Source organism: Pan troglodytes, chromosome 1, assembly GCF_028858775.2.
Source record: "Pan troglodytes isolate AG18354 chromosome 1, NHGRI_mPanTro3-v2.0_pri, whole genome shotgun sequence".
NCBI classification, from domain to species: Eukaryota; Metazoa; Chordata; class Mammalia; order Primates; family Hominidae; genus Pan; species Pan troglodytes.
The window spans coordinates 110,207,767-110,231,333 of record NC_072398.2 but is presented as its reverse complement, the minus strand read 5'-3'; the positions used below and the strand labels follow the sequence as shown (position 1 = coordinate 110,231,333).

At 41.2% G+C, this 23,567-nt stretch overlaps 2 protein-coding genes across 7 annotated transcripts in view; both read right to left on the bottom strand.

Annotated features, from left to right (window-relative positions):
• Nucleotides 1-7,059, bottom strand: part of LOC129137511 (sortilin-like) — a 57,741-nt gene extending 50,682 nt beyond the window's left edge. For 2 of the 6 annotated variants that reach the window (XR_008540111.2, XR_008540110.2), the window contains exon 1: nt 4,714-7,058. Coding sequence is in view for 3 of the 6 variants with exons in the window: in XM_054669815.2 (XP_054525790.1) it covers nt 4,714-5,172 (459 nt within the window). In the remaining 3 variants the exon portion in view is untranslated. Of the gene's footprint in view, nt 1-4,713 lie in introns of all 6 variants that reach the window. The other 4 variants (XM_054669809.2, XM_054669812.2, XR_010158849.1 and 1 more) reach the window with 3 other exon arrangements.
• Nucleotides 7,060-8,963: 1,904 nt separating this feature from the next.
• LOC112207728 (proteasome subunit alpha type-5-like) lies at nt 8,964-22,520 on the bottom strand. Its single transcript, XM_054670099.2, has 7 exons — nt 22,367-22,520; nt 20,196-20,263; nt 19,205-19,312; nt 19,005-19,063; nt 18,137-18,239; nt 17,056-17,142; nt 8,964-9,204 (listed from the first exon to the last, which is right to left on the bottom strand). Exons 1-7 carry the CDS (start codon nt 22,413-22,415, stop codon nt 9,127-9,129), a joined length of 552 nt encoding a protein of 183 aa, XP_054526074.1. The 5' UTR covers nt 22,416-22,520; the 3' UTR covers nt 8,964-9,126.
• Nucleotides 22,521-23,567: the final 1,047 nt, after the last annotated feature.

Sequence of the window (23,567 nt, the reverse complement as noted above, 5' to 3'; positions counted from 1 at the left end):
ATCCAAAGCTGAATGGAAGAAACAGAACTCAAGAGAATATTAAATAAGCTAGACGGCTGGGGGTGCTAGGGAAGGTAGGATGTAGAGAGGCCAAGTATTGGAAGAAATGAGGCAGTTAGGAAGTTCCGGGGCATTAAAGGACTGACCTTCAGACTTCCGGGTGTTACAAAGGTCTGGCGATCCACAACAACAGGCCGAGGGCTTCAGCGGCAGCTCCCTGAAGCCTCTGACAGGCACACTCAGTCCTGTCAGCTTGGACTCAACCCTGCCAGCGCCAGCAAACAAACACACGCATTCTTCCCAGAGCTGACACCCCATACAACACGGCCTCTCTACAGGGCCTGTTTATTTAAGGAACCAGATGCTTTAAAGTTGGAGTAGAAGTTGGGAAGTTATGTTTAAAGAAGTAGTTAGTGACAGGAGCAGAGGGAGGACAGAAAATAAGCAACAGTTCCTGGCTTTATTCATCATAAGTTTAAGAAGTTTTAAGGAAATTGTCAAATGGTCTGTACACAGGAATGAGAAGTAAGGAAATTATGTCAGCCACCACCACAACTCTGGCCAAGGCATTTCATCTGTTCCTTTAAGACAGTTTCATGCCTACCCTCAAAGGGGTGCTTACAGCAGAAATGTTTTGAAGCAATCCAACTTAGCAACCAACAATAAAGTCTTCTAGGCCTGCTCAATTTCACGCATGTACAAAGGTTATACATGTCATGAATACTCCAAGCAGCTGAAGGAAAGAATCAGTTAAAAATGTGGCATGAAAACAGTTTTCAGTTCCAGGCAAAAGGAAGATTATTGAGTCTAAGAAGAGAGCATTTATAAATGATAGCTAATTGCTGAGTGCTAATTATGTGCCAGACATTCTTCTAATGAGTTATTACATATGTATAGATTATACAACACAATGTGATATGTTGTAATACATACTATAACTCATTACAAATACAATATTACATATGCATATATTAATATTATGTAATACAAATATATATTTATACAATAATATACATATACGTATATATTATGTATATATAATTTAACACACACTCATTTAATTCTCACAACCACCCTACAAATTAAGTGCTCTTATCTTCACTTTACAGATTAGGAACTGAGACACAGAAAACTTAAGTAACTCACCCAGGATCACACAGTGACATGGCCAGGGTTCAAATGCAGACAGTCCAGATAAGGCAGTGCTATACCACCTTACCATGGTAAGTCAAACCCTTAGAACAAAATTAGGGAGCATAATTTTTGGAAAGTTATAACTATTTATCTTTCTCCTTCGTTTTCTTGTCATCCCTTTTGTTTGTTTTTTTAGTAATAGCCAGTATTTTTTATTTCCACTTTCCCATGAGTCTATTATAGCTAACTTGTAATACTGTAACTAGAAAGGAAAATGTTTTCCTCTCCTGCCTCAACTCCTAAAATAAAGCACTTAATCATTAGGACTTCTATGTGAAAAAATATATGCTGTGTGTAATAAACCCAATGCATTTTAAATATATTTTAAATTAATAGATTGAAAAGAAATGATATGAGAAAAAAAACCTTAGAGAGAAAAAGGGAGGCTTGGGCAAAGAGAAAAACCTGCTGGATTTCATGGACAGAGAAGCCTGAGTGGTCATCAGGACACCGGTCTCCTTAAACCGTAATATAAACGCACTATCATGCTTTAGCTTTACCGTGCTTTCTTGAGAAGACAGGTTAAATGCTAATATATCCTCAAAAGCCACAGACACAGGTCTAGTAGTTTGCTATAACCTTCTGAGGCTTTTCATTCTCCAGTCTGAATGATCTTTTCTTTGTATCTTGGCACCCCAGCATCTAGCACAGATCTAGGCATTTGGAGGGCATTCACATACATTGATGATGTGAATTAATGTGGCTTGAAATGAAACAGGACCAAGTTAAAAGAAATAAGAGAACCACGAACTTTTGCTTTTTCTTGGGACTCGAATCCTGTCATGTTATGTAGGAAAAATGATTCTACATGTACCTTCCTTCCCCAGTTGTACAAAGTACAATATCTCTGATAAAAAGTTGTTCTGTCATGCTGATGCTTTTATTTCACACTGTTTTATAAACGGTCCAAAAATACTAGATCTCTTCAATACAGTTCAGGATTTTTTATGACTTCTAAAACCAAATAAATAAACAGAAGAACAGGCCACTACATAACAATTCTTGGTTAAGAAGTACTACTTAACCATTTTTAAGGTAAAGGATATTAAACAAAGCCTCCACTTTTTTTTTTTTTTTTACCAGATACAGAAAGGATGAGATCTCTGAACAAGAGACCACGGATGACTAAGAAACGCAAAAACTTTTTTTTTTTTTTTTTTTTTGAGATAGAGTCTCACTCTGTCACCCAGGCTGGAGTACAACGGTGCAATCTCGGCTCGCTGCAACCTCTGCCTCCTGGGTTCAAGTGATCGTCATGCCTCAGCCTCCAGAATAACTGGAATTACAGGCCCATGCCACCGCGTCTGGCTAACTTTTGTATTTTTAGTAGAGACAGGGTTTCACCATGTTGGCCAGGCTAGTCTCGAACTTCTGACCTCAAGTGATCCACCTGCCTTGGCCTCCCACATTGATAAGATTACAGGCGTGAGCCACCGTGCCCAGCCAAAATAGCTATTTTAAATAAGGTCACTGAAAAAAAGACTGGGAGAGAAAAACTAAAAAAAAAATTATTGCAAACAGCTAAATGAAAGAAATAGAAGAAAATTTCTTTACATGTGGACTTCAAAGAATGAGTGGTTTTAGGTCTACTCTTCCACAGATTTGGCCTTAGAACCCCTGAGCCAGTTTTTTCAACCTCTTTCTTTGGAATCAATATATTACAAATGACACATCAATTCAAACTAACCAGGAAGACTCTGACTCAAGGAATAAATCCAGGCAGGGCATAGTGGCTCACGCCTCTAATCTCAGCACTGTGGCAGGCTAAGGTGGGCGGAGCACTTGAGCCCAGGAGTTCAAGACCAGCCTGGGGAACATGGCAAAACCCTGTTTCTTAAAAAAAGAAAGAAAGAAAGAAAAGAACAATTAGCTGGGTGCATGTACCAGTAGTCCCGGCTACTTGGGAGGCTGAGGTGAGAGGATCACTTGAGCCCAGGAGGTCAGGGCTGCAGTGAGCTGTGATCACACCACTGCATTCCAGCCTGGGCAACAGAGTGAGACCCTATCTCAAAAAAAAAAAAAATAGTAATTATACAAAAATTAGCTAGGCATAGTGGTGCACACCTGTAGTCCCAGCTACACAGGAGGCTGAGGTAAGACTCTATCTCACAAAAAAAGAGAAAAAGAAACACAGGGGTAAATCTAAATCCAGGAGTAGCAGCAGACCTAAAGTTAGGTCAACCAGCGAGAGAAGAATTTGAAATACGGAGTAAGAATGCTGTGTCCAGCTAGCTCAAGGAAGGAAGTGGTCCAGTATAAATTAAGCATTAGTGTTGTAAAGCCTTTCTCAATCCCCCACTGTGAGAAGGAAGTCTATTCGATTTTTTTTTTCTCATCAAGTAGGAAGACTTCCCAGTACTCATTCTACCCAACCTGTCCCACCCTCCAGCACTAGCTTGGCTACCTTTACACAGCTGCTGCTCGGGATGCACTAAGCACAATTATTCCTGAATATTTGTGTCTTGTGTCCTCAGATCAGAGAATTCTATTACAGGTAACAAGTATGGTCCAGATAACCAGGCAGTCCAAAGGGAGACTGAGGCTTGGCTGACGCTGAAAAACGGTTACAGAAGAACAAGTGCTGGCACAGAGCCTTGGCCACCCATCTCTGCCCCCAAGTGCAATTCATTTTCTTTGAGAGAGGAAAACAGGCAAGGGAGAAAATATATAGAATTGAAAATACATTATGCAAATGTGGCTAGCAAGGATTAAATTGTTAATTTTAGAGAAATAGGAGAAAGATGCCCAAGTTGTGCTGAAGCAAGGAACCAGGACTTTCTTAATAATTAGTTTTGTCAGTCCAGTAGTGTGCAAAGGTTGAGCTGCTTGTCCCCAGGGACAGAAATCCCATGATTTTCAAAGTCTTTTGACCAAGAGCTGGCTCAAAGCAGAATATGTGCAATGCGTTTCTTAACTATTGAAAATCTTGTCATCACGGGATATAGACATGCTAGTCAGACTTCCGTACCATGACAGAAGGTCAAATCTGAAGCAGTAAAAGAGATCACATAAATATTGCCATCTCATTTCCAAGCTAGTCCCCTTAACTATTAAAACACGGTGACCAGATCGCTGCTTCGGGCCTCCTGAACTCCCGCCTCTCCCACCCGGAAAGTACTGACCCAGAGAGGACACACCTTTGCTTCTGCGCAGCCCAACTTCTGCAAGCGCTCAAGAGTTAATTACTCCTTCACCTTCCTGGGGCCTAACAGCGTTACTGGGTCCTGATTATTTATATAGACGAAAAACGATGTTCAAGAGATTATGACAACTTAAAAAAAAAAAAAAAAGAATGCGGTGGAAGTCTAAGATTGCCTCCCCTGTGACAAAACACAGCCCCGCCGGCCGCCCGGGCCCGACTCCGCCCGCCCGCCCGCCGCAGTTTCGGGGCTGCGGCCCGGGGGACGCGGGCGCGGCGGGGCTGGGGTCTCCTCCGGGAGTCGCGGGGCGCACGGGCCGGGAGGGGCACGCGGGCGGCACCTCGCACCCGAGCGGCTCCCGGGCCCGGCGCCCGCTCACCTGGTGCGTGTTGTTGGCCAGCTTGGCGACGAAGTCCCGGACCCGGCCGCACTCCTCGTCCTCGCCCGGCGCGCTGCGACGCCAACGGCCGCCGCGAGGAAACGCGCCCCCGGCTGCGGCCGCCCGCAGCCCCCAGCTCACCCCGATGGGGCCAGACCAGCGCGGCAGTGGCGCAGCGGGCGGCGGCGGCGGCGCGTCCAGCCGGTCTTGGCTGAGGGTCGCCGGCGGCAGCAGCTGCAGGAGGAGGAGGAAGCCGAGGCCATGGGGCCAGCGCGAGAGGCCGTCCGCAGCTCCCCAGGGCCGCTCCATCGCCGCCGAATGCCGCCGACGCCGACACCTGCCGCCCGGCGCGCCCGCCCACCCCCGCCGAGCCGAGCGCGGCGCTCCTTGGATACGCGCGGCCGGGCCTCTCCGCCCCATAGGCTGGCCGCCTGTCCCTCTTCCCCGGCCCACTCTCATTGGCTCGCGTCGCCTCCGGCTTCGGGGGTCCTGGATTCGGATGCTAAGATGCGGGACTGATTGGCTGGAACGGGGCAGAGACTGCTGAGGTCAACCCCGCCTCGCCCGGCGTCTCCCGGGCCCGGCTTGTGGAGTTCACGTAGGAGCTTCTCATACCTTCCCGCCGAGCCCGGGGCTCCTGGCGTCGCGACCCCTTGCCGCACCGCTAGCGCCCTCAAGTTGGGGCTGGGTTACGTCCCTCCTGTTCCCCAGAGACACTCCTAAAATTCCTTCGGTGAGGCAGAGCCTGGAAAACCTACCCAGGAAATCCCTGAGCTCGCTCAGCTGGAAAAGGGGGCTCCATCATGAACCGGGGCTTCGGGTTTTTATAAACCCCGCTCACTGGAGCGCCCATTGTCTGCTAAGCAGCTGCCTTGCTGCAGGAAGGTGAATGCGAACTGATGTGGGCCACATCCTACGGAGACAGACATCAGGACATCCGTGACTCCTGCAAGCCTGAAGAATAGTCTCCATACGTTTGGCCTCTCTCACCTTCCTCTTCTGAGGGGAGGTAGGCCAAAGGCGGAATTACTTACAGGTTTTCCAGGACTTCGAATGTAGCTTAGGCATTAGGGGCAGGTAAAAGGGGGGCAAGAGAATGATCCAATGCCTACTGTACACATGATCATTTCCTAGATGCACATTTATTTTACCAAAGTGCCTTAACTCTGCAGTGAGAGCTTCGGACAAGTTTGGTTCCAGTATGTGATGTCCTCTAAATTAGCACCCCGATCCACCTCTAATGAATAAAATAAAACCCCTACGCTGTTCCCTTTACCGCAGAAGCTGCACACACAACTTCCACAACACGTAGCACAGGTAAAACCAGTTCTGAATCCTTAAGCTTACTGACTCCATCCCTTCAGAAAGCTAGAAATTGTTCAGTAGAAAAGGTAGCAAATAGAAAGATACAAAATATGCAAGTCGTTACACTCAAAGCAAGTAAAGATTACTTTTAATTATAAACTGGCCATAAACCCAAATGAGGATATAGTCATTGTAGAGCAAAATGATACAATGCACCCAACCCGATATTTACATTAAAATATTTCCAGTCACGTTAACTTTCAAACAAAAAGACTTAACGAATTTACAAATTTTTCCAAGACGTGAGAAGTGAAAAATGTTTTTGAATGCCATCTGAGCAGGATAGTAAAATCACTAGAATAGTCTTTTTAAGTTCTCAGTTACTGGACTGAAAAGATAAAGCTGATGAAAATTGGTGAACAATTTGTTCCTTTCCATAACTACTATCAGATTAATTTTAAAAAGATTATTTTAAAATCTATGCCAACTATGGGAGTAGATCACAAGACAGTCAGTTCCAGTAGCATGTGATTAGGTGGGGGGGAGGAAAGGGGGTTATAAAGGAATATTTCTTTGTTTGGGTGACACAAAGATGAATGGTCTATTGTCTTACTGTCTGAAAAGAAAAAACAACTCAACAGTGCCACCTCCTGGAGAAATTACCAAATACACTTTTAAACGCTATTAAATTTGTTCCAATTATCTGTACCTTCACTTTTTAGTATGTTGCTTTTAGTTATCACAGGCTTACAGTACTTATATATTTCCTTCTTCAAACTGTATCAGCTTCCGGGACATGGTAACTTGCATATGGCACTGAGAAAATGTTTGAGTGAATATATTTATTATTTCACTTTTTAAATTGGAAACCCTAGGAACTATATTTCATTTTTGTCTAATGAGATTGACATTAAATATAAAAGTGGCACTGTCAGTTCTCCTTTGTGAGATACTGGACATAAGATTTCACCTTATTTGCAGGACTAAAGTAAATTTATCTTATTACTAAAAACCATACCTTTCTCCAGGAAACATTCTATAGCAGAAAGATAACATAAAGCAATTACACACCATGAAACCATTGCTGTTCGTAGTAAGATCACTTCTTTAACCTAAGAAAGCTTGTTTTAATATTCTACAAAAAAATCAAAGTTCTACCTCTTTGAAGAATGCCAATTATAGAAGGTACGAAATTTACTGTTTTACCAGGTAAAACACAAATATGCTGCCCAGCCAGTGGGAGGGAAAACAACTTAAGCTGAGGTGAACGGACATAGGCTAAGAGCTACTCCTTAGTATTTGGGCATTTTTCCCCCTATGAAATGCATGTGATTCAGAGACACAACTCACCTCTCCCAAAAGCAACATGGGCTTTATCCATTTCTGCATTAACCTAGAGTTAAAAAGGAATATTGTTTATTGTTTGGCTCTCCCCACTAGAAGTTTCACAGGAGCACAGATCATATCTGCCATTTGAACAGCTCTCTGCCTGATGGCTAATACATTTCTTGGCATAGAGTAGGTAGGTGCTCAATAAATTTGTTACAGGAATAAATGAGATAGGATTTTCAAGGGTATTTTCTATTAGGATTTAATAAAACAAAGTGATCTTTAGAGAAACAAATCTCCCCATCAACATGCTATACTTAATAAGTGTTAAAATCACTAGAAGTCTCTGGAACATTCAGTAACAATATACTCTAATTCTCTGCTTTCCTTATGTGTTATTCTAGGGCAAAATCCCTTTCTTCCAAATGTTTCCTATCATTGCAGTTTCCAAATGTATATAAACATGTTGTTTTTTGTTGAACTACAGTATGGATTTAGTATGAATTCAGCCTACCCAAATAGTCATAATTTATTAACATATAGTACAACTTCCTACACATTAATATACCCAGAGCCCAGCAAATAATTATGGGGTCCCTGTTAGTGAATTAAATCAATTCTGCATCATCCACATATGGATTAGCCATGTTGTGGACAGTGCAAGTACTTTTCAAATCTCCAGATTTCCCTATTACTCAAGAGCTGGTGATCTGAAACAAGAAAATTTGAGCTGTTCAAGTCCCAACAGCTTAATTTTGTGTGTCCATGGGCACACAGCATTAGATTCTTCATCTGTTAAGTAGTGATACTGATACCATCTTCCCATGGTAATTTTTGAGGCTGAGATAGAATGATTCTTTAAACAATCTCCACCAATCATATGATGGCAGCTCTAATGGGGAAAGTTCATCATTCATTCCAAAGTCTAATGTACACTGCTTCTGAATTTTACAGTTCTCTTACTGATATAGAGATTTGTAATTGATTGCCAGTGAGGCCAAGGTCATTAATTTAATTCTTTCTTAGTCCTTCACTTCGTAAACAAGGAAATCTCTTTCCAAATTGTCTATCAAGACCCAGGAACTGGTACAACACTGTTGATGGCTGATTCCAACCCATCAATGTTTTGAGGAGGACCTCAAAACATGTTCTTCTGATAGTCAATTAGTAGCATCTCCTTATAAGAAAAGCAGCAAAAATACACGTTTGCTCCAGAAATTACAGGGCCGAAATGGATTTACAGTGCTGTTAACATCTATTAATCACTGGGAAGAGCTGGACTAGTTCATTTATCAACACCATGGGATTAATGGATATAGTTGATTCTGTTATAGAGCATCACTAAAACAGTTTTAGAACAGACATCTTCATAGAATAGGGATATTAATAACACTGTCCTTTTGGCCCACTAACATTTGCATTTCAAACAAAAGACTGTATTACAATGGCTGGGCACAGTGGCTCTCGCCTATAATCCTAGCACTTCAGGAGGCAGAGGCGGGAAGAACACTTGAACCCAGGAGTTTGAAACCAGCCTGGGCAATATAGTGAGACCTCATCTCTTAAAAAAAAAAAAAAAAAAAAAGACTATTAGAAGAGAACAGTCTATTAACAAATATTTTAAAATTTTCTTTATTTCAGAACTGCCTTTATGTACAGACATCATTAAAAAAATACACATACAATGGAGATTTTCCAAGGAACAGGAGCTGGAAATAAAATTTAAGGACATTATTAGAACTGAAATTGTCCCAGAGAAGTTCTGAGGATCAGGATTCCTTAAATGTCCTTGATAACCTCTTCAAGTTCTTCCTTTGTGAACATGTGGAAATTCTGGCCAGGCTGCACTGTGGCTAGCTGGAAAGAAAACAGAAGGGTTAATAAGCTGGGCTGAGTTATTAACTCAGGGCCTGCTGATGGCCCTACCATGGTCAAGAGAAGCTGTGTTGGTGATGCAGCTATTCATTAGGAACTAAGGGATCTGCTGTCCCAAGGATATCCTTTCCAGGCAGCAGGTCCCTAAAATAGCTCTCTGGCTCCAAAATAAAAATGCTTATTGACCAAATTTTCTATTTTAAGGTTAACTCACCACATCATACTTAACCAAATGCCTGGCATCATTGTCACTTCTTGAAGTCACTTCAACAGGGATCACAAAAGCAGCAGCAAAGTACATGGAGTCAGTACTTTTTTCTGTTAAAGACTCCTTTAGAAATATATTTGAAGTATATTTAAATACTTAAAAGTTGAGCTTGTGTGTGTGACTTGAGGTTACTTGGCCACTCTGTGCCTCTATTTCTTCATCTGTACAATGAGGACAATAAGAATAGCTAATTCATAGAGTAGTTGTGAGGATTAAATGTTAATATATATAAAGTGCTTAGACCATTATTGCCTACAACAAATAATCATTAACTGTTGTCAGGTATTTTCTCTAAAATTGTTTATGTGGCAAAACTTAACAAAAAAGTTTTTTTTGTTTGTTTTTGTTTTTGTTTTGAGATGGAGTTTCGCTCTTGTTGTTCAGGCTGGAGTGCAATGGCGTGATCTAGGCTCACCGCAACCTCCGCCTCCCGGGTTCAAGCGATTCTCCTGCCTCAGCCTCTCGAGTAGCTGGGATTACAGACATGCGCCACCACACCCGGCTAATTTTGTATTTTTAGTAGAGATGGCGATTCTCCATGTTGGTCAGGCTGGTCTCGAACTCCCAACCTCAGGTGATCTGCCCACCTCGGCTTCCCAAAGTGCTAGGATTACAGATGTGAGCTACTGCACCTGGCCTGTTACGTTTTTTTAAAAGAACTGGCCAAGAAAAGATTTCATTAACACTGGCATAGGAAATCAGTTGTGACTGCTGAAGATATCAGTAATAACTGGAAATCCAGATTATATTTACATTTAAAAGCAACAACAACAATAAAAAACTAGGGTCAGAAGATGGTTAATTTCAAATTTAACTATCATGACTAGGTTTTCCATTCTCTCTGTTGATCATGTCCCACAGTTTTGGGCAATACTGAGCAATAGGTGCCACTTCACATTTGCCTCAAAAGATTTGTGTTTTACATGTCATTTCCTCATAGTGTCTTTTTTCTTCAATTTTTAAAATTAAACACATGGCTGGAAACAGTAGCTCATGCTTGTAACCCCAGCACTTTGGGAGACTGAGGCGGGAGGATCACTTGAGCCCGAGAGTCAAAAACCGGCCTGGACAACACAGGGAGACCCCGTGTCTACCAAAAAAAAAACCCCAAAAAACTAGCAGGGGGTGTAGCAAACGCCTGTGTCCCACGTACTCAGAAGGCTGAGGTGGGAGAATTGCTTGACCCTGGGAGGTTGTGGCTGCAGTGAGTTGTGATCATCCCACTGCACTCCAGCCTGGGTGACAGAAAGAGGCTCTGTCTAAAACAATAAATTAATTAATAATAATTTTTTAAAATTAAATATAGTAGGGCATTTTAAAGTAATTTTCAGTACTAATATTTAATGTAACTTGAAAGTTGCTAGAGAGAATCAACATAATCCAGTTATATGATGTTTAGTATCCTCTGCCTCATCTATAAGTAAAATTCAGAAAGACTGCTGCACGTCTTAAGACATCTGATATCTGGGAACAGACTTAAAAAAAAAAGTTCTCCTCTCAAAGCTTGTAGTCTCCTCTAGATTCTCCTAAAAGATATATCTCTAATTACATGAAATGTCAGAAAAGTCCCAAATATATCTGCAAAATATAGGTAAACAATTAGTTTACCATGTAGACCATGAGTTCCATTCCAAGGATATTTAAACATACAAATACTATTACTGCTTCTCTTGGCCAGGCGTGGTAGCCTGTAATTCCTTCAATTCTGGCACTTTGGGAGGCTGGGGCAGGCAGATCACTTGAGGTCAGGAGTTCGAGACCAGCCTGGTGAACATGGCAAAACCCTGTCTCTACTAAAAATACAATAATTAGTCGGGCATGGTGGCGCACGCCTGTAGGCCCAGCTGAGGCACAAGAATCGCTTGAACGTGGGATGTGGAGGTTGCAGTGAGCCGAGATCGCACCACTGCACTTAGCCCAGGCAACAAAGTGAGATCCTGTCTCAAATAAATAAATAAATAAATAAAAATGTTACTACTGCTTCTCTTAAGATATATCTTTACTTGATGATCAATGACATGAGGACAGAGAAATATAACAGCAATAATCTAAAGAGTGAGGGCCTAAAGAATTTCACTCATGACTCAGGCTAGCCTTCTCAAAACATTACAGGGGCTAAAAAGCAGAAACTGGGAAAACTCTTGAGCGGAACAGTCCTACAGAAGAACTGGAACGCAAATCAATACTATTAATAATAGCGTCTGAGCCAAGGACTGCCTTCAGGAAGTTGCTCATCACTAGATAAGTAAAAATAATCCCTTACATTTGCATAATAATAAATGTATTTGCATAATATGAAAGATACTTTTCTATTTATTATCTCACTTTCAAAAAACATCTCTATGAAGCAGGTAGAACAGATATTTTCTTTCAATTTATTTCACCAATAATTAATTACTAAGCACCTGTGTATTAGTTACATGTACTTGTGACTAAGGATCCAAAGATGAAGAAAGTCTTTATTTACTAAGTGCTAGATGCCAAATGTGTTCAATGTCAGGTAAGTGTTGTAATAGAACTAAGAATATGTTTAAGAGTGATCTGGAGGAGCCCAGGAAGGCTTCAGGGAGAAGCAACTTTTGAGTTGTGTATTAAAGCATGGCAAGAATGGGTCAGACAGTCAAAGACAGGAAGGGCAAACAATGTGCAAATGCACAGAACCACAAAAGAACACGACATGTTTGCAAAACTGAAAGTAATTCTGTATGGCTAGACCACAGCTTGCACATGGAATATGACGTGAAAAGGAGAGGGAGTAGGGGGTCAGAGCTCATGGGAGACAGTACGTTAAAGTGGTTAAAAGTATAAGACCTAAGACCAGACCTGGATTCAAATCCTGACTCTACCATTTACCTGTTGGCCCTACTGTCTCAAAGCCAGTTTCCTCTTCTGTAAAATAAGATTTTCGGAATAGGAATTTCTATCTCATAGAAGTGTTGTGAAGATTAAGAGAAGTAATTGCATGTAAAATGCTTAGCAAAGTCTCTAATAGATTAAACAAATGACTTAAGAAGTAGTGAATTATGCCATGAAAAGAATTTTGGAATTTATCTCACAGACAATAGAAGTCAGAAAAGGTGTTTTTTTGTTTTTTTTTTTTTTTGAGACAGAGTCTCGCTCTGGAGTGCAGTGGCGTGATTCCAGCTCACTGCAACCTCCGCCTCCTGGGTTCAAGCAATTCTCATGCCTCAGCCTCCCAAGTACCTGGGATTACAGGCACATGTCACCGTGCTTAGCTAATTTCTTGTATTTTTATTAGAGACAGGGGTTTCACCATATTGGCCTGGCTGGTCTTGAACTCCTGGCCTCAAGTGATCCACCCATCTTGGCTTACCAAAGTGCTGGGATTACAGGTGTGAGCCACATGTCCAGCCAGAAAATATTTTTTAAGTGGAGAACCATTAAGATTAGATATAGCTTAGAAAATCCACTATAGTAGCACAATGAGGAAAAAATGGACCGAAATGGAGGAGGGCAAGATTAATTAGGAAGCCTCTGAAAATACACAAGGTAGGGGAAAAATGGGAACCTGAACAAAAGGCGGCACTGGAAGTAGGGATGGAGAAGGGACATTGATTTGGGAGTTATTTATAAGGGAGCAAAGAAATGACTGAGTAAAAGGGAAGGGAAGTCAAAGTCTTCCAGGTTTCTTGTGTGAATGACAAGTACACTGGGGGTGTCGTCAACCAAGATTAGAAATATGGGAAGATGAAATGGTTTTTAGGAAAGATAATGATTTTAATTTTAGAACTGTCAAATCTGAGGTGAATCCTTCAAAAAAGTCAAATGATAGTTCCAAAGAGTGACCATGAAATCTGACAAATAAGAGTTATCTTAGCAAGGAGCAGTCTCATGGAAATAATAAAAGCTGAAACAAATAGTAGTGATTGAGGAGTAAATGAGAGGTAAAGCAGTGGAGATAATACAGGTTCTGTTTGGAGGAGACTTGGCAATAAAGGTGAAAAAATAGGATGGATGAAATAGCACTCAGCAATGAAATGTAACAGAATTGATGCAACACGGGTGAATCTCAAAATCATGCCAAGTGAAAGAAGTATAGTCCCTATAGTCACCTATAGTCCCAATTACTCAGGAGGCTGAGGCAGGATAACTGCCTGAGGCCAGGAGTTTAAGACCAGTCTGGGCAACACAGCAAGACCCCATCTCTAAAAAAATTAAAAAACATTAGCCAGGCATGGTGTGTGCACCTGTAGTCCCAGCTACTCGAGAGGCTGGGGTGGGAGGACTACTTGAGCTCATGAGTTCAAGACCAGTCTAGGCAATATAGCCAGACCTCATCTCTTAAAAAAACAAACAAAAACATTTATATGAAATTCTAGAACACAAAACAAATCTATAGTGACAAAAAGTAGATCAATGTGGGGGAAGAGACTACAAAGGGACATGAGAGAACTTTTTGGGAGGATCAATATAATGACTGGGGTGACAGATACTGGGGGTTGTACATTTGTCAACATCCGCTGAATTGTAAACTTAAAATAGGTACATTTTACTGTATATAAATTATATCTCAAAAAAGTTCATTGAAAGTAAGGACACTCGATAGAAGGAGGTACATATAAAGATTTTCTTAAAAAGAAAGATGTAAGATGTAACTTGGATATATATATATATTTTGAGACAGAGTCTCGCTCTGTCGCCCAGGCTGGAGTGCAGTGGCGCGGCATGATCTCGGCTCACTGCAAGCTCCGCCTCACGGGTTCACGCTTCTCCTGCCTCAGCCTCTGGAGTAGCTGGGACTATAGGCGCCCGCCACCACACCTGGCTAATTTTTTTTGTATTTTTAGTAGAGAAGGGGTTTCACCCTGTTAGCCAGGATGGTCTCAATCTCCTGACCTCGTGATCCGCCAGCCTCGGCCTCCCAAAGTGCTGAGATTACAGGTATGAGCCACCACGCCTGGCCGGATATTTTCCTTTTCTTAGGGGAAGCAGTTCATGTAGGGAGGCTGGAGCTCCAAGGAACAACTAATGGACTAAGAACTTAAAGCAGATGGGCTCTAGAGCAGTGGCTCCCAAATGTCAGTCCTTCTTAGACTGACCTTTCACAGCAGCCTATGAAAGCTGGTTCTATGGGTGAGACATTCACCAACAATACTCTCCAGTCCTCTCTAATCTTCTGTTCTTAACTAGTCAATCCCCTACCATGGATTAATCCAACCATCCATTTTCTCATGAGTGTGGTCAACAAATATCCTGGTAAGTACTGATTGGTTTAATTACTGATATATAATTACAGCCTTGGTTGGCCTTTAAATTTTATTTATTTATTTTTTGAGACAGAGTTTCGTGCTGTTGCCCAGGGTGGAGTGCAGCTGGAGTGCAATCTCAGCTCACTGCAACCTCTACTGCCCAGGTTCAAGCAATTCTCATGCCTCAGCCTCCCGAATAGCTGAGATTACAGGCACGCACCACCACACCCAGCTAATTTTTTGTATTTTTTTAGTAGAGACGGGGTTTCACTATGTTGGCCAGGCTAGTCTCGAACTTCTGGCCTCACGTGATCTTCCTGCCTTGGCCTCCCAAAGTGCTGGGATTACTGGCCTCAACTATGATTTTAATATGGCCCAGCAATCCTTTTACTCTTCCCTGTCTTCTCATAACGACTTTTCCAAATATTTCCCATTCTCAATTTTACCGTTGCATTCACCTACCCTCGGCAGATGACCTTACAATCACTAGGAAAAATCTGGGGAAATGTGGGACATCTCTCCAGGTTTACCGCCAAACCCACCTATCTTTACCCATCATTACTTCCTTTGCTCCTGTCTACTCTTAGCATACTAAAAAAGGACATTCCCAAGCTGGTCCATACCTCTCCAGTCTCATCCCTTACCGTCCCCCACCATCTTATATACATCCCACACCTCAGCGGTCAGACAAAACCTCAAAGTTTCCTTTACCCACAATATTATTTTTACATCTTGAACCCTTTGCACATGTTGTCCCATCTTCCTGGAATACCTTTCTGCTCCCTTTTCCAGACATCACCTCTTCCAAGAAGCTTCCCTAATGCTTTAGTCTAAGTTATACATACTCACAGGAATCTGTTTTTACTGCTATTATAGAAGTATCACCCCAGGTTCTTATTATCTATATGTTCCCTGCACTACACAGTATACTACTTGAATAGGAATTGGATTTTCTGTGTCTGTAACCCTGGGCATCTAGCATAATACCTGCTATATAATGGGTACTCAATATGATGCTGAGTGAATTTTACTTTTCAAAACCAACTCCTTCATGTGTACCATGCCTTACCTCTTCTATAACTTTTCCATCACTATCCTAATCTCTCCTTTTATTTCTTTCAGCTTTTTTTTTTTTTGAGACGGAGTCTCGTTCTGTCGCCCAGGCTGGAGTGCAGTGGTGCAATCTCGGCTCACTGTAACCTCCACCTCCCGGGTTCAAGCGATTCTCATGCCTCAGCGTCCCAAGTAGCTGGGATTACAGGCGTCCACCACCACGCCTGGCTAATTTTTGTATTTTTAGTAGAGATGGGGTTTCACCATGTTGGGCAGGCTGGTCTTGAACTCCTGCCCTCAAGCGATCCACCTGTCTCAGCCTCCCAAAGTGCTGGGATTACAGGCCACTGCGCCCAACTCTTTCAACATTTTTCTATACACTAGTTTCATCTCCGTTTATATTTTCAAGACTTTTCCACATCCTTAAAAAGACACAATCCTTTTCTTTAATGCTATCTTCTGCCGACACTAATCAAACTTCTTGAGAAAGCAGCATACTATTGTTTTCTCCACTCATCATCTCCCTTTCATTCTTTTTATTTTATTTTTGAGACAGAGTCTCGCTCTATCGCCCAGGTTGGAGCGCAGTATCACAATCTCAGCTCACTGCAACTTCCGAATCCTGGGTTCAATCAATTCTCATGCCCCAGCCTCCCGAGTAGCTGGAACTACAGGTGCGTGCCACCACACCTGGTTAGTATTTGTATTTTTGGTAGAGTCGGGGTTTTGCCATGCTGGCCAGACTGGTCTCGAACTCCTGGCCTCAAGTGATCTGCCTGCCTTGGCCTCCCAAAGTGCTGGGATTACAGGCGTGAGCCACCTTGCCAGGCCTCATTCTTTAACTCACTGAATTCTGGCTTCTGCCAGCACCACTTTACTAAAGCTGCTTATTATTCAAAGGCTGTTAATAATTTCTTAGGAACTAAATATACAAAAATGTCATTTCCATGATCTATGTAGTCTTCAGCAATGCCAGCTATGATATCTGAATAAAAAACAATAAAACAGCCAGGTGCAGTGGCTCTCACCTATAGTCCCAGGTACTCAGTAGGCTGAGGCAGGAGAATTGCCTGAGGCCAGGAGTTTAAGACCAGTCTGGGCAACACAGCAAGACCCCATCTCTAAAAAAATTAAAAAACATTAGCCAGGCATGGTGTGTGCACCTGTAGTCCCAGCTACTCGAGAGGCTGGGGTGGGAGGACTACTTGAACTCATGAGTTCAAGACCAGTCTAGGCAATATAGCCAGACTTCATCTCTTAAAAAAAAAAACAAAAAAAATCCAACAATAAAACAGAAAGTACCTCAATGTTTGTTGCATTCAGCTTCTCCTCCATTACTTGTTTGAGGATGATGAGTGAAGACTTGATGGCTTCTTTCAAAGTCATAGACTTGAAACAAAGAAGGCAAGAAGATGCCTATTAATTATACACAATCCGTCCTTCCTTCAAAGATTTTCCCTTTATCTCACTGAAAAAAGTATTTAGCAAGTATGTCAAACATCTTACTTAGTATGGTGCATTACAAGTATCTCCAGAACTCAAGTAAATGGCAAATAAGTAGAATACATTTTTTCAGGAAAAAAAAACCCCAAACCTTATTGTGAGCCACAATAAAGTCACCAACCAAAGTAATCTTTGAAGAAGGGGAAAGGGATAGACTAGTCTTGTGTACATTTGAATTCCTCTTTTAATTTAGAAGATAATATTATTGGTAATATCCAATGAACAATAATGCCCAAATGATCTAAGAGGTAGCCCAATGGTTTAGAAAATTCAAATTTACCCTGTTTTGTACCTAATTTCCTCCACATGTAAAAGCAATACCATTAGGAGCTAATGTGAGCAGGCATCCCTGTATGAACCACCTGAATAAGTAGAGCAGCCTTCAATCACACGAATGAGTTACCCAAAACCAAATCTTCCCATCTCACAAAGAAAATACCAAATGCCCACTTGCTTCAAGAGCCAATTGTAAAGTGCTAAGTAAAGCTGTGAAGATAGAGGATAAACATATTGTGGTACATCCATACCATGGTATATTACTCAGCCATCAAACGGAAATACTGGAACAACATGAATGGATCTCAAAAACAGTGTGTTAAACAAAACAGATACAAACTGACTGTTTAATTCCATTTATAACAAAGCACAACAGACAAAACTAATGGACAGTGGTAAACATGGTGGTAAACATGGTTGCAAGGGAGGGAAAGAGATTGACTGGAATGTGGATGAGCATTTTTCTGGTGGTGATGAAAGTGTTATTTATCTTGTTTTGCAATTGTCAAAACAGAACTGAACTCTTAAGGTTTGCACATTTTATTATATGTAAATTATACCATGATTAAAAAAAATAGTAAGAGTTGTGAGAATACTTAATTACCTTGTGGTAAACTTCTTGCAAGGAGCTCTGGGCACCCTCTGAAGCAGAGCCAATTGCTCGAGCATCACACTGTACAAAGGTCCCAGATGGGTCCATATGAAACCTGCAAAACCCCCAAAATGAGGACTAAAATGCTCAGGAGTGGTGGCACTTTATGTAACAAACGTCTCACTAAAACAAAGTATAAATGCTTGGCCCTGCAGCCAGGAAACACCACTGAAATATTGAGGCACAGATCTAAAAGATGTTCTATGTCTGGAGAAACCAGAGATTTTAAAAACTGTTTAAGAAAATTAGTACCTTCCTTAGGGATTTAGAAGTATAGTATGTATAAATATGGTACTTGTTTATGCCCATCTTAGAAATATTTGAGGATGAGGATCAGATCAACATTCCAGAGCAAAGCTCTAAAACATACCCTGACTATAGTAACAAGTTACTTCTAATTCCTTCCAGAATTAGCACTGGTTCCAATAGGGGAATTCTTCATGGAATCCCCAAATTTGTGCAAACGGTATAGAATCACTAAACTTTAGTATTAGAAGCCATATATATAGGTATATACATACACACACACACACTCTACAATAGCCCTTTTTACAATAATCTTTTTTTAATGTATTTTTTAAAGAGAGGGGGTCTGGCTCTGTTATCCAGGCTGGAGTGCAGTGGCATGATCATAGCTCACTACAGCCTGGATAACAACTCCCAGGCTCAAGAGATCCTCCTGCCTCAGCCTTCAAGTAGCTGGGACTACAGGTGTGTGCTAATACCTGGCTAATAGTCTACAATAATCTTCTCAGTCTCCACCCCAAATTAAAATAATTCCCCGCAAAAGCATGGGGGAAAATTACAAAATGGTACTTACAGCTGGGGTCCTTTCTCATCAACTCCTCCAAATAATAATGCTACTCCAAAGGGACGAGACTAGAACCAAAAAATAAGAGATATTAAGATAAATGGCTATAAAGTAAGGAGGTGAGAGGGGCTGGGAATGTTATGTTCACAGGACAAATGTCCTAAGTCCCATAGAACAATAAGAAAACTCGACAGAAGTATCACACTCACCATGGCACCTGGATCTGCATCTTCTTCTCCAAACTGCAAAGCCAGATTAGACACAGCTTGGGTCACACTCTCCACTGTCATTGTCTCATTGTAGGTGAACCAGTGGTTCTAGAAGAAGAGCAAAGCATGGTACAACCTTCTAATAAGGACATTAAAGCAGCCCACCATCTCACTACGCACATCCCTTTAAACTGGGATTGAAAACTGAAGGCTCAAATGTGGTTTTCTTAATTAACATTAACCCTGAGTACTTGGGAGTACATGAGAGGAAGAGAAATAGCTCTGGAAATAAACATATCACAAGGACTCTAAGCAACGACGGACAAGAGAATTACTGCCTTGAAAAAGAGGGTTATGCCTCAAAGCACCAAGTTTACTCTTTCAAAAACTAAAAGTGCCTCTTTCCCTCAAAGACTCTAGCTTATTCTGTTGATGTTTAAATGACTTATTCTTACATAAGTACAGACAGCAAACTTGCAAATAAGTACAAAAAATTTTACCATGTGATGTATTTTTCTTACTAGCCTATCTTCAAGCAGCAGCTACAAAGTTTAAAAAAAAAAAAAAGTATCCCTGACCAGTATTTGTCAGTTGGTACAAGTTATTACTCACCAAAGGAGGGCTGTTATTTACAAGCCTGGCAGCAAAGGCAGCTGAGGGGAGAATATCCTTTAACTACGTCCACCTCCTGCCATGATGCTCCCACACAAAGTCAATTAGGAAACAATGCATGCTTTATATATAGGCAAAGCCAAAAAAAAAAAAGGAAGACACTGTCAGCACTACTGACCAGAGCCTCTTTAAAACTGCAATGATTGGACAGCTAAACTCCAAGCCCCAGGAAGTTCTAACTGGGAATTCTACCCAAAATTACTCCCAAGAGCCACATCTAATATTGACACAGGTACCTGCAGTATAGCCCAGGCAGCTAGATAATCACTAAACAAGGAACTCAAGCATCCTGGTAAAAAGGAGATAATGCCAATTTTACCTGTGTCTCCACTCTGGCTTTATCAATTAAAGTCTTAGCATCAGCAATTAGCCCACTCATGGCACAACCTGCAATGTAAAAGCGACAGTGACCCAGTGGCCAAATCCTTGTAAAACTCTTTCATCCACTCAGGAAATCCTGAAATTCTGGATTGGAACCACGGCAGCCATTCAGCTATCCCATGGCATTTTATACCCAAAAGATTAGATAGGAAATGATCTGCACTGAACCCAAGTATTAATGATATTAGAAACAAAAAACCATCCACAATGACACAGAAGTCCAGACGATAAAAATAAGCCCAGAGAAAAGCAGCTAACCAAACATGAATTTCCACGTATTACATCCCTAAGCATCCCTTTAGCACTCTTTGTAGACGATGATACATTTTCAAACGAAGCAAATACTAATGCCCCAACCTGGGAAACAAGGAAAAGAAAATCACCTCACTATGGACTACAGTGGAGGACTCTCGAATAAATCAAAAGCCTTTTGCCTCTCTGTCCCAAACACAAAGCAACTAGTTATATCAGAGAGAGTTTGCCTGATGGCCCAAGCTGTCACGATTATGGCTATAACTGTTATTTTGCATGCCATGGCTCAAATCTAAATCTCCAGCCTAAGTTTCTCTCCCAAGTTTCAGACATATAAAGCCAAATAACTTCCTTAATATATCTACTTGGACATATCACACACTCATTTCCCTTCCAGACCCCGTCTTCTTCCTTGGCCCTCACAATCAATCAGATCACAAGTTCTGTCAATTTCTATCTTCCTCTCCATTCTCTGGCTACTGTGTTGGTTAAAACCTTCACCATCTCTTTGTTTGGACTATTACAAATTTTTCAACTGGCCTCCGTGCCTCCAGTTTCAGCCCTCTTTAGTCTATCTTTAATATCATTATCAGAATGGCCTTTCTAAAATTATAATGGGATCCTATTACCTCATTGCTTAAAACCTTTCCCATCCTTGCAAAAGGATTACATTGAAGCCCTTCAGTGTGGTAAAAAAGGAATTCCGCTCTCTGACCGACTCATCTGCTGCTGCAGTTCATGGCCCAGGCCTACAAAACTGCTTGTGCCATGGTATTTTATATTTTACACCACGATGGCTTCAGTCATTTCTATTCCCCCTGACTAGAATGCTCTCCCTTGCTATACCCAGACACTTGTTTGCCTTGTGTACACTTCCTTATCTTTCAGAATTAAACTCAGCTCAAAATCACTTTCATGGAATCCTTTTCTGAAAGCCCCACTACCGCTGACTCCAGGCAAAACTAATTATTTCTTCCCTTGTACTCCTACTAAGAACACACTAGTCTTTCTTAATACTTTTGTCACTTAATTGCATTGACTTACTTACATGTCCACCACCACAATTAGACTGTATGCTCCTGTAAAACAAGGACTATGTCTTATTCCTTTCTATATCCTGGTATCTAGCATAAGGTCTGGCACATTGTAGGCTCTCAATTTGTTGAACATAGTGACACTGAGCTACCTTCAAAAGACAAGTGACTTGAGTTAAAGAAGACACAATGTTCCAATCTTAAAAAATAAAATTTCAGTTTCTGTATCTATGAAAGAGATAATATCAAGCTCCCAGAGTCACCATGGCATTTGGTTCTGATGCCTTCAAGCAATTAATTATTTTGCCAATGCTTCATTAATTAGATGACTAGACAGGTTAAGAAAATTTGGATAGCCAAATAAAATGCCATTCTATAAATAAGTAGAATTACTCACCCTGTAATACTATTATACAATGATGTCAGAAGCCAAGGCGGGGGAATTAAAGACCAAAAAAGTGGGTAGAGGCAACAAGGAATACAAAGATAATCTGAAAACAAAGGAGGAAGACTGATCTAGGCAAGTCTATATTATTCTTATAACTTGTAGTCACTTCAAAGATCTCAACCTTTGCATATTTCAACAACCATCACATTTACCAAGTCTAAATTTGAGGGGAAAGGAACTTCTGGGAGTAGGTTAAACATAAATGAGTCCTGCAACAGCCTCCTACTCCTACATTTACGCATTCTGACCTACTGCCTGGAAAATAATAGCTAACAAGGGGATAAAGTGTTCATTTCATAAACCTTCCTTGGAACATCATAGAGGACTAATTAACCCAGACCAGATCCTACAGAACAGCTTTCCTCCACTCCTTACCTATGTGAGCATCAATCTCTACAATTTTCTCAATGCTGCTGGGCTCCATCAGTGGGGAAGTAATTCTCTTCTCCACAGCTAGGCACACACCCTCTGATGTCTGGATCCCAATGGCTGTAGAACCAAGCTAAAGAGAAACATGTTACGATTACCATATATAGGTCAAATAACTGTCTCACGTACTCACCAGATAGCTCTCTGTAAATCTTCACATGATAGAAACTTCAACTGGCCACATCTTATAGGCAGAGAGAAGGAGCACCCTAACATACTGTAAGTAATTAATATACTATTCCTGTCAATAGCAAGAACACTGATTTACAGAATTTTGTGATTCTAAAAAGTTCTTTTTTCTCCCTTAAATTTTTTTAAAATTTTTAATGTTTTCTTTATAATTTACCCATGTAATTCCCAGAACCCCAAAAGAGTAAGTTCAACAAAGTCTTTCAAACACTGGAAAAATCCACTCTCTAATGCCAATATTTGGAGGACGGAGGATTCAAAAGTTCTAAACATAGTGGGCAAGAAAGTAATAAAACTCTTAATGTCTTCTCTGGACCTGGCCTCTTTTCACCTCTGCCATCTACCTTGGTCTGTCCCAAGAGGTGATGATATTCCCCAACCTACCTGACCTCCAAAAAAGTAATAAAGGAAGGTACGGAGGGACGAAAAGAACCACCACCATCATCACCACCAACAACGTAAAACTATTAATTATTTAAGGTCGCTAGAAGTCCACAATATACCTGGAATTCATCTCTATCTCTACGTAACTCCCAGTCATCTACTCCTCTATGCCCATTTCCTGCAAGATGAGGATGACAATAATAATAAGAAGGGTAAACACATTATATATTATAAAATGCTTAAAATGGTGCCTGCCAAATATGAACAAATGTTATTCATATTCCATGCCTAGATACTTCAATAGCCTCTCTCATCTTTAATCTCTCTCAATGTATCTCTAATGTTATAACCTGACTGATCTAATAAAATGCTATTATCATTATATTTCTTCTCTCAAGAATTAACATCACCCTATACTGCCTATAATATATCCAAATAAACTTCCAGAGCCTTCATATCCTGATGCCACTTTTCCCTTCCAACTTCACTACTCGTTATTCTCCAACAAAATCCCTCAGGTATAGCCCAGCCCACTGGCTCAAGCCACGTTATCTCCTACCCTTGCACCCCTCTG

Excerpts from the sequence above, each read along its gene's own strand:
- LOC112207728 (XM_054670099.2), bottom strand. The coding sequence starts at position 22,415 with ATGGAGCCCAGCAGCATTGAGAAAATTGTAGAGATTGATGCTCACATA. Across the intron at positions 20,264-22,366 it reads AGAGATTGATGCTCACATAG|GTTGTGCCATGAGTGGGCTA; the intron begins GTAAGGAGTGGA and ends TTTACATTGCAG. Across the intron at positions 18,240-19,004 it reads GATGAGAAAGGACCCCAGCT|GTTTCATATGGACCCATCTG; the intron begins GTAAGTACCATT and ends GGGGTTTTGCAG.